At 41.3% G+C, this 14,833-nt stretch overlaps 1 protein-coding gene across 1 annotated transcript in view; it reads left to right on the forward strand.

The window, feature by feature from the left end:
- Positions 1-8,645, forward strand: part of LOC149162275 (uncharacterized) — a 12,555-nt gene extending 3,910 nt beyond the window's left edge. The window contains exon 5 of the mRNA XM_089435138.1: positions 8,574-8,645. Coding sequence (XP_089291264.1) covers positions 8,574-8,645 — 72 coding nt within the window. The remainder of the gene's footprint in view (positions 1-8,573) is intronic.
- Positions 8,646-14,833: the final 6,188 nt, after the last annotated feature.

Below are 14,833 nucleotides of genomic sequence, written 5' to 3' on the forward strand. Positions count from 1 at the left end.
TGTTTTATGATCATTTTGTTTAATTGAAAGATCTCAACTCCTCTCGTAGCTAGCATTCATCGAATTGAAATGATATATTTTGGCATATAGCTTGCATTTAGGAAATTGTGAGAGATTACATATGGTAGGACCTGAAACTGAAACCTAATTCAAAGATCACTGTAAAATGAACTAAATGAATCTAAAAACCGCATTGGAACTTAACGCATACATCTAGAGGTCTAGGCTAGAGACATGTTCCGGCGTCATTAAACCTAGTCACTGTTGTTTCACATTAAGGTTGGGTGATTCCTCCTTTTGTGACTCAATAGTGTTCTAGCATGGATTTGTGCTCCCACGTACCATCGAGTATATGGGGAGACCCCACTAGGTTATCATCCTTTATCCACAGGAAGTTGTGTCTACCGCCTTACAAGCCGTAACGCACTGAACACAGCATTCAGGAAGATTGACTGCCGTATGGAAAGTCCTTGGTTTTCATATGATTGCCAAGGTGTATATGCAGTTTTATGGAGTTTTTTGGTAAACCCTTTACCTAGTTTCTCCAGAGTAGTCACTTTTGATCCTTTTCGGACTCCCTAAAAGAAAAGGCTCACCTGAGCATTTGTCACTTCGGGCTCACTAAACATTCGAAGGCAACTAGAGTCACCTTTTCGTCCTTTTCTCGACTCTTAAAACATGAAAAGGTCAAGTTTAGTTCCTTTGTCTTAAAATTTATTCGGCCGCGATTCACATTTACCCAGTTAGATCTTATTTGCGTTAGCTTGAGTAGGCTTCTTTTTCAATGGCAACCTTTCCGGGGTTCACCAACCCAGGGATCCCCTCTGACGGAAACCTTGGTCATTTTTCTCCTTTTGGGAATGTTGGTGCTCCTTACATGGCAACGTTGTCCCTCCCAGGGTTAACTGTTGGGTTGCCTGTTTGGTTGTTCCCAACCTCTTTGGTCCCTGCCATCTCAACTTCTGGTCAATCAGTCCCTCCACCTGAACAACATCATGTTGATTCTAAGGTGGACCTCTCCCCTTCTTCGCCTGTTTCTACGTCCTCATCTTCTACTTCGCCTGGTGAAAGTCTAGATTCAAGTAACCAGGTGACTAAGAAGAAGAAGAAGAAGAAGACGAAGAAGAAGAAGTCTCCTAAGGGAGAGGCTAAAACTGCAGCTAGTCCCTCGAGTACACCTCCCATCGGGCCACCTTCTGCTCCTCAGCGGAAAGTCAAATTTCCTTGTAGATTATGCAAAGATGACCATCTTCTGCGCGATTGTATTGGCATTCCCAGGGTCTTAGAAGTATGGTCTCACGATCCGGCCCGCCCCTCATCGTCCTCTGAAGCTCACGATGATGCTACTCTATCAGCTCGAAATAGTAAGGGAAAAGGGAAGATTCGAATCCCTTGTAGACTTTGTGAAGGCAATCATCCCCTTCACCTTTGTCCGCTCATGGATAAAGCCTCTGTTGTCTTGGAAAGTCTTATAGCTCCTTCACCCCAACTACCCGTTGGATATCAATGTCTTTTTGCAGCCGCAGATCGTCCCCCTGCTGACAAAGAGATCGACCAAGATTTCTTTCTTGTCCAGCCTCCTCTTCCTGAACCTGGCTCTGCCAAGCCTGTTCCAGACCAACCATTGATCAGAAAGAGTGTCCACTCGAGTTCACCACCCGTCGACCACTCTGTTTCGAAAGAGCATCATTCCCATGTTCTTCTCGTCTCCTTAGATTCTCCTGCGTCCGGAAATGATTCTCCTATCCCAGCTGCTCCCGAGAGTCTTGCTTCGGTCCCTTTAGAGCAGGGGGCAATCATACGATTCCCCCACCAAGTAGTTCAGTCGTTTCCTTCGACTGGAGTCATTTGACTACCTCCCGCCTTCCATCCCATGTGCCTTTCTGGGTCATGGTACACGCCTATAATAAGGAAATACCTGGCACTATTTTGGATGAGGGTGCATCTGTTAGTCTTATGCCTGCCACTACTTGGCAATCTTTGGGTTCCCCATAGCTTGTGCCAGTCGCACCGAATCTGACGGCTTTTGACGGAGGAACTAGTCAACCATTAGGGATCCTTCCAAAGTTCCCTATTACTTTTGGAGGAAAAAATGTCTATATAGATGTATCGGTTACCCAAGGTACTTTAGATTTTAGTCTTCTCCTTGGCCATGACTATGTATATGCCATGGGGGCCCTGGTCTCTTCACTTTTCCGTGTGGTTTGCTTTCCACACGATGGAAGAATCATGACTATAGATCAATTATTGTTCGTTCGTCCTCGAGTCCCTCCTGCGCAGTCGTCATCCCCTCCTGGTTTTCATCCACCAGTTGCATCTGCCCCACCACAGATCAATTACGTGGCCACTTATCCCGTGCCTGTATCCAGTGATGCCGCCGTTGTGCATAGTGTCCTGGGGACATTGGGTCCTGACTTCCGAGATGTTACCCTTCCACCCGGAGTGGCACTCTTGGAAGCCCCGACTTCCTATTCATTCTAATAAAGTTTGGTTGGAGCATAGTTCGTTTTCCTATGTCAAGCTCCTTAAAAAATGAAACTAGTTTTGGTCGGAGCATAGTTCATTTTCCTTTGTCAAGCTCCTTAAAAAATGAAACTAGGCTTGGTCGGAGCATAGTTCGTTTTCCTATGTCAAGCTCCTTAAAAAATGAAACTAGGCTTGGACGAAGCATAGTTCATTTTCCTATGTCAAGCTCCTTAAAATATGAAACTAGGCTTGGTCAGAGCATAGTTCGTTTTCCTATGTCAAGCTCCTTCAAAAATGAAACTAGGCTTGGTCAGAGCATAGTTCGTTTTCCTATGTCAAGCTCCTTAAAAAATGAAACTAGGCTTGGTCAGAGCATAGTTCGTTTTCCTGTGTCAAGCTCCTTAAAAAATGAAACTAGGTGTCTGAGGATAGTTTTGATCTTGTGGCGACCTCGTTAAAAAATGAAACAAGGGTTATGAGGATAGTTGTTTTACTGCGTCAACCTCATTAAAAAATGAAACAACTCCCTTTCCAAATCGAGTCTTTTGATTAAGATCTCGTAAAATACAAGTCGAGTCTTTCCTAAATCTCGAGAGTGAACCTTCATTCCATCCACTTTGTTGAATGCAATGAAGCTTGGGGGGCATGTACCTCGATTTGCGTTATTATGCTGGGGGCATGCGAACTGATAACAAGCATAGTTTTTCGTTTCAAGCTTTTGTAAACATGAAACCGAATCTAAGCAGAGTTCTCCATGGTTCAAGCTTGTGTAAAAATGAACCCATACCTAATTTACATATTGTGATTGCCACCTATCCGCTACATTTTGCTACATGAACCTTGGTTGTTTCATTCCATCGACACCATCTCTTTACCTGATCATATGATTTCACTTGGTTGCTTATCCTTTCCTGAGGAACTGCAGCGATGAGTGGTTTTATTAGCCAGCCTCTTAACCATTATATGTTTTGAGCAGTTCCACCATTACCGGAACCAGTTGCTACCCTTTATACCACTCGTTCCTCCAGGACGAGTCTCCTTTTAAGCTCTTTTCTGACTCGTAAAAGATGAAAAGATAGCCGAGTATTTTTCCTTTTTTGACTCGTTAAAGAGAATAAAAATGGAGGTCTACTTTCAGCTCTTTTCTGACCATTTAAATGTGAAAAGATTGCCGAGTTACCCCTCTTGACTCTTTAAACGTGAATAAGAGGCGGCCGTCTTTAAACTCTTTTCCGACCGTGTAAAAACGAAAAGATCGTCAGACCCTTGTTGTTTCAGGTTCGTTAACGGTCACGAAGAGATGTGATTTTGATTGCTTTTTTACTTTTTTAGGTCGAAATCACTACTCATGAAAAGCACTCCTCGATCGTAATGGTCAGGATGTTCTTTCGAGCATTGTTTTATACTTTTTCAGGCTCGAGAGACACAACTTTACGAAAAAGGACACCCTTGGAGTTTTCTTTTCTGTTGTCTTTTCAAACTCTCTAAACATGAAAAGACACTAAGTTCTTCCTCTGTCAGACTCGTTAAAACCTGATGACATTGGATTCCGTCTAAATGACACCTCACAAGCATATGCTATCCCCGTCAAGCTTGTTAATAAAAATAACTGGGGTACTCGCCAGAAATGGTGGGGAAAATGGAACCATAATTATTGTCGTGTCGGCAGTATGTCGCTCTTGAACATGGCACTTGCCTGCTTTCGTGTCTGGGTGGGGACATCTCATCTCATTTTTCACTTGCCTCTGTGGATTTGGGTGATCCTGTTTGACCTCTCATTTGCTCATTGCCACGTCACCATGACCTTTGATCCATTGATGTCAAATACTGCCAAGTCCACTGTCGTGCCGCCGATATGTTCAAGAGAAGTTGACCTCTACAGAATAACAACCTCCCTCTGATAGCTCGCATAATTTTGATTCACCACAACATTCTTCCTCTGTCTCATGTCGATGATGTGGGAAACACTATGGCCCACCTTGAATCAAGGTCACTTCCTATCGACTTCAGCTCATTATCCATGAAGTTGATCTAGAGACTCCCTTTTGGTGCCTTGGAGCCTGCATGCCTCAATGGCAGGTTCTTCGTGTTTGACGTGAGGTTTTCATCATTGGCCTCCGATCGAATGATTCTACGGGTGTTCGACGCCAGCTCACTCATTCGCACGCCGTAGATTGTACCTATAGTACCTTGAGGGCCATTGCCATTATTGGTGGTACCTCTCGCGTCTGTTAATAGTTTTCATTATTGACTGGTAATCAGACGATGTTCATGCATGTTCGACTTCAACTCATGTATTCGCATGCTTGAACTTGTACTTTTGTTCGGGTCGAGATGGAGCACAAGACCTTGGATTTTGTCTGTTGGAATCCAGGCTGTGATGTTGTGGATTATTGTGATTTTTACATGACTCATTCACTGGATGGCTGCGACCATGCCTGAGTCTATTCATCGATCCTCACCGGATGGCTGCGCCCATGCCTTGGATCTAAATTATTATGTACTTTGTTATGGATGGTTGCGCCCATACCACATATATCATGTACTTGAGATATTAGTTATACCTCTCTATGCAGATTCTCTGGCGGCAGCATTTTCAGTTGCATGTGTTCTTGTAAAGCATTTCACCCCTCTCTCTCGCGGGCCTCATGCTTTAGGGGGCATTTGTTACATAGTAATTTGTCACCATTTGTCACCGTCCCTGTCACCCCTCTCCTGCACTTTGGAGGACTCATACCGGGACCTGTGAGAAGTGACATAACTTGAAAACACTTGCATTATGTTCCCCTAAGTATGGACTTCATATGCCCTGAAGACATCTCCTGCAGAATATCCTTAAAAAGTTCCCTTTTTCCATTAGCGCGAATCCACAGTGTACTACTCGCGCCAATAGGGGAAATCCCCAAAGAGGACGCGCCAGTTGGCACTCTGTCTCAGAGATATACTCGTGCCAACCGAGTTTGGGAAAGCTTTTTAACAAACGCACGCGTGAAGGTTTTTTCCTTTCGACTCATGAAGCTTTTTAAGGATAATGCCAATCCCATGGATGTCGTGATTAATCTTATCTCCCTTTCCTCTATCCATAATAGCTTTTTGAGGATAAACCGAATCCCATATATGGTGTGATTGATCTTATCTCCTTCTCCTCCATCTATAAAAGCTTGTTCTGTTGCCTTTGACAAGCTAGTTCGAGCATAAGGAGAATTATACTTTTAGAAGTCTAAGAGATTGCTGTAAGAGTCTTCTTTGCATTCATAATCAAAGAGAGAGAGGCTTGTTCCCAATCCCAACAAGCTTTGCAAGGCATATGTAGCTGATCACCCAGCCAAAGGAGGATTTGACGTCAGAACTATGGTTGTATTCTTCTTTGTTGTTTATCAATAATAGATGACTATCATTATGGTTCCACTCTTGTTGTTCATTGTAATGATGTTTGAGTTATATCTTTTCTGACCGATATATAATTGCATCTATTGGATTTTATGCTTGTATTTGTGTCGTTCTTTGCATGTGCAGGTGTTCATTCACAGAGATCGTGAGGATCATGACCAGCCGGAGCAAAGGAATGGGAGTGTCGACTCTTGTACAACACTAGCGTTGGAATCCAAGTAGGCTCTCATCATCTACCTTTAATTTTTAACTAGGAACCTGCGTGTTAGCATTGTTTGATTGCTGCTAGACCCATTTTGGGCTAGTGGGGATCGCCTCTGTCTGTAGTGGGGATTTACCTCACCAGCAACAGGCTCGAGCGAAACCCCTCAGCAACAAAGGCGCCCCCTTGAAGCCAAAACAGGTTTGATACAAAATGTAGGTTTTAATCCTGTACAGAAATTACCTGCATACGAATTCTAAAACAGAGAAAATAAACAATGCCAGAGAATAACACATAAAACACATATACATAGATATTTTCCACTGGATCCCAAAACTAGGACTACCAGCTTGATTTTTCATTATATTCCTTTCAATGTTACAATACATATTTATACATGCTGAAGCATCCAATACCATGGACTGAAAGCCATCGCGTCCAGTACCATGGACCAAAAACCATTGCATCCAAAAACATGTGCGAAAATCATGCACAAAACTATAGGTGGTTCCGCCCAACCTAACATAGGGTCCAAAACCAAAATTTTCCGGGGCGCTGCCCAGACCCCATAAAGTGGGGTTACGGGTGCCCTTCAAACCCCCTGTGACCTCCCCCCATCTAACCCCCCGTTAACTACGTGGGCTAGTCATGGAAAGAATATAACATAACCCAACACAAAGTACCCAAACCAGCCCTTTTAGGCTTGATGACTTCACCATGTTCAATGTGCTCTTTCTCTCTGCCTACATCTCTGCTACGTGACTGAATAGGCTCATGAAATGGTGATGATGGAGGTGATGGTGAGGCTCACTCAACAGATGAGGATGAATGATGTATGGGATGAGATGGAGGAATGGAGGTGGATGGATGAGATGATGAAGGGATCCTTTGAACATTTTGAGTAGATGCATGAGTGAATATGGCATTAGCTATGAAGGTACTCCAAGCAATGTTGAGTTCCTTGAGATGGTAAAGGACTATGATTTTAATGAGGGAATGACGAAATAATCTCTTCATTGATCTTTTTACTCGCTCTTTTGGTAAATGTAGGCCATCTTCTCAACACTCTGGAAAAGATAGTAGGGTATATAGAGTATTTTTACCCTAGTGTAATGCATGAAGAGTTGGATATGATAAGAATAGACCCTGGAGAATCTACCTTCCCATGAAAAATATTTCATAATAATCTTCATCATTGGCGCATATCTGTCAAGGTGTGAAAAGGGAAAATAACCCCTTCTTTCATTTCGGTACCTCGGTTTCATGTAAGGCTCATAATAATGCCTTTCCAAATCACCTTGTTTAAACCATTTTCCCCGACATCCAGAATCTGGGTGGCAGCTGATATATTGGCAGTAGATAAAGTGAAATTTATACCTGCAAGAGTGACTTGGTTGTCTTGGAGTCTAGAAATGAAGAGCCTAGTCAACTCAGGATGATGTTGGACTACCTACACTTACTCATAGAAATCATAACAGCCTAGCCATTTGAAGGATGTCAAAGTCATAAGGGATGCTAGGAGTTCCCTGAGATCTGTGGGCTCAAACCTGTGTTTCTGGCCTCCTTTGTGTGGCCTCCTCTATTCCCTGTCTTCTTCTCTATCTGTTTCCTCTTCCTCACTATGTTGTCTATATTCCTCCTCTGCCATGGTGTTTAGTATCAAACCCTAGGGAGGTGTAAGGTAGGGGGAATATAGTTTTTAGGGAATAATAAATGGGGAAGGGTAAATATGAAGATGATGGGTGAAGGGATATATGTATTGGAGAGGGATACAGGGTAGTAGTATGATAGTTTGGGGATGGGGGAAATTGTTTGCAATATAGGGGTTTTGGAGCCTAGGTAGTTGTATCACCTAGGTCTTAGGGTTTTGGGACAAAGGGTTGGAGGGTATCTGGGATAAAAAATATTTAGGGAAAGGGAAAGAGGGTGGAGGGAAGTGTACAAAAGTGAATGAGAGTGGAAGGTAGTTTTTGGGAAGATCTAGGGTTTAGATATAACAATTAAACCAAATTTTCAATGAAACCTTTCAAACACTTAGGAATTGACTTGAGGAGGTGGAAAATAACATCCATTAGCTGCTACTTACTTTGATTGAGGTCGAAAGTGTTTTGGAGGAGCTAAGGAGGTGACTGGAGCCTTGTTGGACAAACACACAACACCAATGCAGAGTGCACAGTGCCTCAGGCAAACGTGCAACGCCTTAAGAAAATGCACAACACCTTAAGGAAATGCGGAGTGCCAAGTAAACATGCAGTGCCAGAAAAGAATGCGTAGCACCACAAGAAAACGCACAACACTTGTCCTGTTTTTGTTGATTTCAGCTAGAACTGTGAAAAGGATCTCTTAGGGTTTCTCAATGAGTGCTAGGAGGAAAATGAAGCTAATTTTGAAGCCAATAAGTCCTTTATAGGTGAGTGAATTTTATTTTTTTCTTTTCAAACCCGCTTTCTAATGTTTCATTTGACCCCTTTTTTAACCTCTTTGATAATTTTCTTTCTGACATTTTTCTTTGCAGGTGGATGATGTTGAAGGTTTGGAAATGTTCACTTTTGACTTTTGTTTAGATGATATTGGCAATGGAGTTTGAGTAAACAGCTAAAAATAGTGACTTATTACATATGATAAACATAAATATACATAAATAAATAAAAATTATTACATCTCTCTTTTGAAATAAAAATTACAAACTGGAATTAATTTCTTGCTTAAAATCATAATTGGAATTTTAGCAACCATGGTTACATGCTTGTAAATCCTTATTTAACTAAAAAGGGGATATTATTTGCTTCTCTCTCATACTTTTCTAGCCTTATGCAGTGAAATGGTGTTTTATTGGACCTTGGAAAATAAAACCTAGTGACCTAATGGGAGCTTGAATGACTGAACACCAGGTGGACTTGAATGACACAAAACATGATGAAATGAGCTTCTATAGTCAATGTATGCTCAACAAGACATATGAAGGTGGGTAAACAAATATAAATTTTTGAGAGGGGATGGGGTTTCAACTTTGGGCTACCATCAGTGAGTAAATTTTTACATGATGACCTAGGTGGAATAATAAAAATTTCAACATGGGACACTAATACAATATAAAAGAGGAGTTTTGATCACTGATGGCAGTATGCAAATATTGACTCTAACGGGACATGTAACGTTAATATTATCATAACAAAATTCTCCCATTTACTAATAAAAATACAAAACCATGTTACTCAATACCTGAAAGTATACATCTATTTGTACTTATTATCTAGATTGGATCATGATATTTTTTTAAATCCATTTAAATTCTTTAAGAGTGGAAAATATGGAGGAAATAAATCAAATGACCATTTTTACCAGTTAAACCCATTTTGGCAAATTGGGGTCTGAAACCTACTAAGAGCATTTTAAGGCATCAAATGATGTATTTTGGGGGTAAAACTTTGCAAATTTAGTGCCACACGTCATTTTCCTATTCTTCACGCAGAGACTTTTCCAACAATGCAAGAATTGTGCGAATCGGAGTATGTATGTGAAGGTTATGCTACTTAAAAGTTGATATTACACAACATTTTGTCATTGTCCCTACACTCCCTATTCCATGATCTTGGAGGACCTCTATAGTGAACCCTACATGCTTTTCCATCATGAAGAAACTCCCATAATGTCCCTCTTCATGAGCAGAATGATTCCCTTTTGCATCATTTCCCAAGAATCTTCCTTTTACCCTAGTTTACAAGACCGACGCTAATGACCAGTTTCCTCCTCATGCCGATTTCCAAAGATTAAAACCAAGACTAGTGTAGTATAGTGCTACTAAGCCTTTTCTCAGTCACATCGATCCTCTTTTGGCATGTTTTTTAAATATGGAGTCGAAGCTTCTAGTTTGAGAAGCTTCATAACAGAATTCTGCTAAATGGCTAGGCTGGATGGAGCCAAGGAAGTCAGTTTGGGCTCTCTTTTCCTTTAGTCTCAAACCAAAACAAACACACTATTCTCCCTCAAACATAAACTAGAGAGCTACAAGCTATAGATGTCTTGCTAATTATTCAAGCTCCAAAAATACTAAGACTGAAACTAGTGAAGCTTGTAAAAGGAGGGGTTTATATAGCTTGGATAGAGGGGAGATGGTTCCTCTTATCATGGGAGAAGGCTTTAGCTCTTGGGTTGGTTCCATCCTAATAGGGGAAAGGCCTCTTCCCTTTAGTCTCAAACCAAGCCGAACACACTATTCTCCCTCAAACATATGCTAGAGAGCTACAAGCTATAGATGTCTTGCTAATTATTCAAGCTCCACAAATACTAAGACTGAAAATAGTGAAGCTTGTAAAAGGAGGGGTTTATATAGCTTGGATAGAGGGGATATGGTTCCTCTTATCATGGGAGAATGCTTTATCTCTTGGGTTGGTTCCATCCTAATAGAGGAAAAGGAGCCCAAATTTACTTCCTCGGCTCCATCTAGCGCAACCATTTACAAGACTTCCCTTATGAAGCTTCTAGACCTGGAAGCTTCGACTCCATATTTAAAAGGCTTACCAAAAGAGGATCGACGTCATTAAGAAAAGGCTTAGTAACACCATACGACGCTAGTCCTGGTTTTAATCTCTACAAATTGATGCAAGGAGGAAACTGGTCATTAGCGTCGGTCTTGTAAACTGGGGTAAAAGGAAGATTCTTGGGAAATCATGCAAAAGGGAATCATTCTTCTCATGAAGAGGGACATGATGGGAGTTTCTTCATGATGGGATAGCATGTAGGCTTCACTGTAGAAGTCCTCTGGGATCATGGAACGGGGAGTGTAGAGACAGTGACAAAATGTTGTGTAACATATGCCCCCTAAAGCATGAAGGCAGAACTAGAGTGAGGGGTGAAATTTTTTACAAGTAGATGTGGGGAATCAGAGTCCATCATCAGAAAACCTGCAAGAAAGCATAAACACATATACATCACTAAAAACTCTAGCAAATGATACATGAATCATGGTATGGATGTAGTCATCCAGAGAATGATCATGTAAATGGATCCAAGGCATGGGCATAGCCATCCAATAGAGAGGATCATAACGAAACCAAGGCATGGTCGCAACCATCCAATAATGAGAAGGATCACATATAACAACTCATGGTATGGTCGCAACCATCCATCTGAAAGAGACATGTATATCATCATGATCATGTCACATCGCCTTACAGCCTGGACTTGTGTAATCTAAGCCCAGGGTCTTGCACTCCAACACGTCCCGATCAAAGTAAAAATCCTAACATGTGAATGAATGTGTTGAAGTCAAACATGCTAGAAAGTCGCTTGATTACTAGTCAATGATGTGAACTGTTAACAAGCATGAGAGAAACCACCAATAATGGAAATGGATCTCAAGGTATTAGAAGCATAGTTCATGGAATGTGAATAAAGGAATTGAAGTTGAATACTCGTGAAATCACCCGATTGAAAGCCAATGATGTGAACTTGTTGTTGAGTGTGAAGAACTTTCCATTAGGGCATGCAAGCTCTAAGGTACTGGAAGGGAGTCTCTTGGCCAACTTCCTGGATAATGAGCTAAAGTCGACAACAAGAAATGTGTTGAAGGAAGGCCATGATGTATCCCACATCATCGACATGAGAAAAGGGATGCAATGATTTCAGATGATACAAAATCATGAGTAAGTGTAACTACAAAAGGACTAACTCTTGAACATATCGGCGACACGACTCTAGAGTTTGGTAGTTTTTGGATCCATAGGATCGGTGGTCATGATGATGTGGCAGAGACGAAATGGAAAGAAAAAATGAAGGGCCCAACCCAACAAGGTCAATGATGAAAAGGAGGATATCCCAACCTGACATAAAGCATAAATTTTCATGTTCAAGAGTGAGTTTCCGCTACAACTGATATAATTTCCCATTTTCCCCACCATTTCTAGCAGGTACCCCAACTATTTTTTATTGCAAGCTTGAAGGGGATAGCATGTGCTTGCATGCAAGTTCATCCTTCGGACAAATCTAACCTACTAATTTTAATGAGCCCTAAGAAGAAGAAGCTCATGTCTGTCATCGTGATGAATCCATTGTCGTTTAATGTTTTAACAAGTCCGACAAAGATGTAACTTGGTATCTTTTTCATATTTAGAGAGTTTGAAAAAGACATGAAAAATAAAACTCCACATGGTCCCTTTTTGTACATTTTTGTCTCTCGAGCCAGAAAAGGTAGAAAACCATACTCGAGAGAACCACTTGACCATTTTAGTCAAGGAGTACCTTTTTTGTAAATAGTTTATCCCAGCCCGGAAAAGGGGTAAACGTATATTGGGTAAACAATGTTTTGAAGCCTTTAATGAGTTAAAAACGACAAGATCTCGCCAATATCTTCATGTTTAAAGAGTTGAAAAAGAGATTGAAAGAAGACCCCCCATTTTTATTCTCTTTTATGAGTTAAAAAGGGAAAAATACTTGACGATATTTTCATTCGAGTTTTATAAGTCAAGAAAAGAGATTAAATGTGACTCGAGTACCATCATTAGTAATCTGTCACCTACCATTTCACAAAAGGTAAATCCATTATCCAATTTCTGAGGCAAAAATACGTTAAAAATATTTTAAAAACCCTAATATCTCATGAAAAATGAATAAAAGGAGGAAAAGGTAATTAATTTTTACCATCTTACCTTGTGTAGAGCATTTTTCACCCATTTGTGCCTAGATTTTTAGGAGTAGATTGCGGGAGATTCCAAAGGCCATTCGATGATCCGTCAGGTGCAGGCAAGAAACGAGACCTTTAGCTTCATTTTCATGCTTGTTTTTCCTATTTTTAACCTTTTTTTGGATTTGTTGAGGAGGATTTAGCAAAAAAAAATCGCCCTCAGTCAATGTGATTTATGGGCACAAAATCACAGCGATAGGGGGTTATTAACACTTTCAAGTGTGCCATTAGCACTACTATTTTTAAAACAGTCATGCCGGTGCCGTGAACACAAAAGTTTCAAGTTTTTGACCAATTTCCCTGATTTGATCCAAATGTATCTAGCCAAGGATGATTATTGACTTGATTTTATGTTTTTTGCAGGGAAAACATCATGAAAAGTCGTTGATTGGAAGGAACACGAGCATGAGGACATTGATACACAAGCAATGGTAGACCCATATTGCTTGAATGCCCTGAGGAACTATGGGCTCCTTAAGTGCTTCCTCACACCAGTTTTGCGGGCTCAACCCGAATTGCTATGGTATCTGATTAGTCTCTGGGATGTCAATCAGGAAGCTTTTATGATTCGGGACCACGAACTGGAGTTGGAAGCTTCCAACATTTATTTCATCATAGGGTTGTCCTAAAGAGGGGAACCAATCAATTTGTATGGGTCCAGGTCTATTGGGGAAAGTGTGAACATGTTGCTCGCAGAACACTGCCCGGAAGCACTAAAATTGAAGAGTCGCAAGATAGAGATCATGAGTGTTCAGGATCTTGTGCTAAAAGTGATGTTGTTGACCATCAACAGAGTGGCTGGGTCTCATGTAGAGCATGATTCCAACAAGTCAAAGTTTCAGTATGCTATCGACTATATGGCGCCGACTATCTTCAACTGGGAGGAAGCCATGAAGGTAAACATGAAGTGCCAACTATCAAAAGCCAAGGTGGGAAACTTGAAGTAGTTCTTCTATGGTTCCATTCTAGTGACCTTCATTTTGGAGCGGGTCCTGCTATTTCACTACCAGCTTGTTGAGGTGGAACCACCATTTCCACGAGACCCACGGATGGTCTGTTGCAGTGCATTGCTGCCTAGGATTACCAGGGGCCAACGTATGTCATATAAGACCACCTTCTTCTCGTGGCTACGACGATAGCTAAACGTAGTAGAGGATTCACCCTATAGCGGCACCGACTTCTACAGTGATCAACATATGTCACTCCCAGAGGGGGAGTATTATGATGATGGAGGTAAAAACAAACATTTTTCATTTTTCATTTTTTATTGTTTTTTGAAATATGTGCATTCATGACATTTCGATTTTGTAAATGTAGATGTAGGACCAAAGCATCCTGCGAGGATGTCCCCGATTGTCATGCGCATTGCTCAACAGTTAGATATCGCTCCTTATCATGAAGGAAGCGATAGTGAGGAGGAGATTGCATCGAACCTCGACGGATTAACCCATGGTATCCTATAGTATGCCAGGTGGGAGACATCCCACACTAGTATTAGAGGTGTTATTACATTTTTGGGCACTGCAACCCCAAGCATAAAATGTCAATAAACCAAGGGCTCCTAATTCCCTAAAAGTGTTGTTCTAACCCCTAAAGGAACAAGGTCAACTGATTACAACTTCTCCCAGAAGTTCTCCATGAAAAACTACTCAGAACTGGATAAAACAGGATCATTTCACCTGCTCCATAGGCAAAGTGCATTGCATCTCACCTAAGTACACTTTGTGGGTGTGTTGCATTTCAAAAATCCCTTCTATGGGGTGCGATGGGCGAGAAGTGACAAATGGCAGTGTCAATCCGCGAGGTGGAGAGGCATGGAATCTTCCAGAAACTTCTCCTGTGACACTTGCCTCTCTGAATTCGACCAAGGATGAGTAAGAGATCATCAATCTCCAAGTGGAAGCAAGAAGTATCAGAGGGAAGACACTAATCAAATCACAAGCTGACTCATCTCCCTTACAGATATCTATATATGGATCCCTAATCCCAGCGATCCAGAGGCTGGAATTTTGCATCTTGTAAGGAATTGTTGTTGGTTTCTTGAGGCAACATCATAGTGTTGGGTGATCTAAGCTTTGCATGAGGTGAAGAAG

Source organism: Pinus tabuliformis, chromosome 5_2 (genome assembly GCF_031772625.1).
Source record: "Pinus tabuliformis cultivar Carrire ecotype Pingquan chromosome 5_2, CPIR1, whole genome shotgun sequence".
Classification (NCBI taxonomy): Eukaryota; Viridiplantae; Streptophyta; class Pinopsida; order Pinales; family Pinaceae; genus Pinus; species Pinus tabuliformis.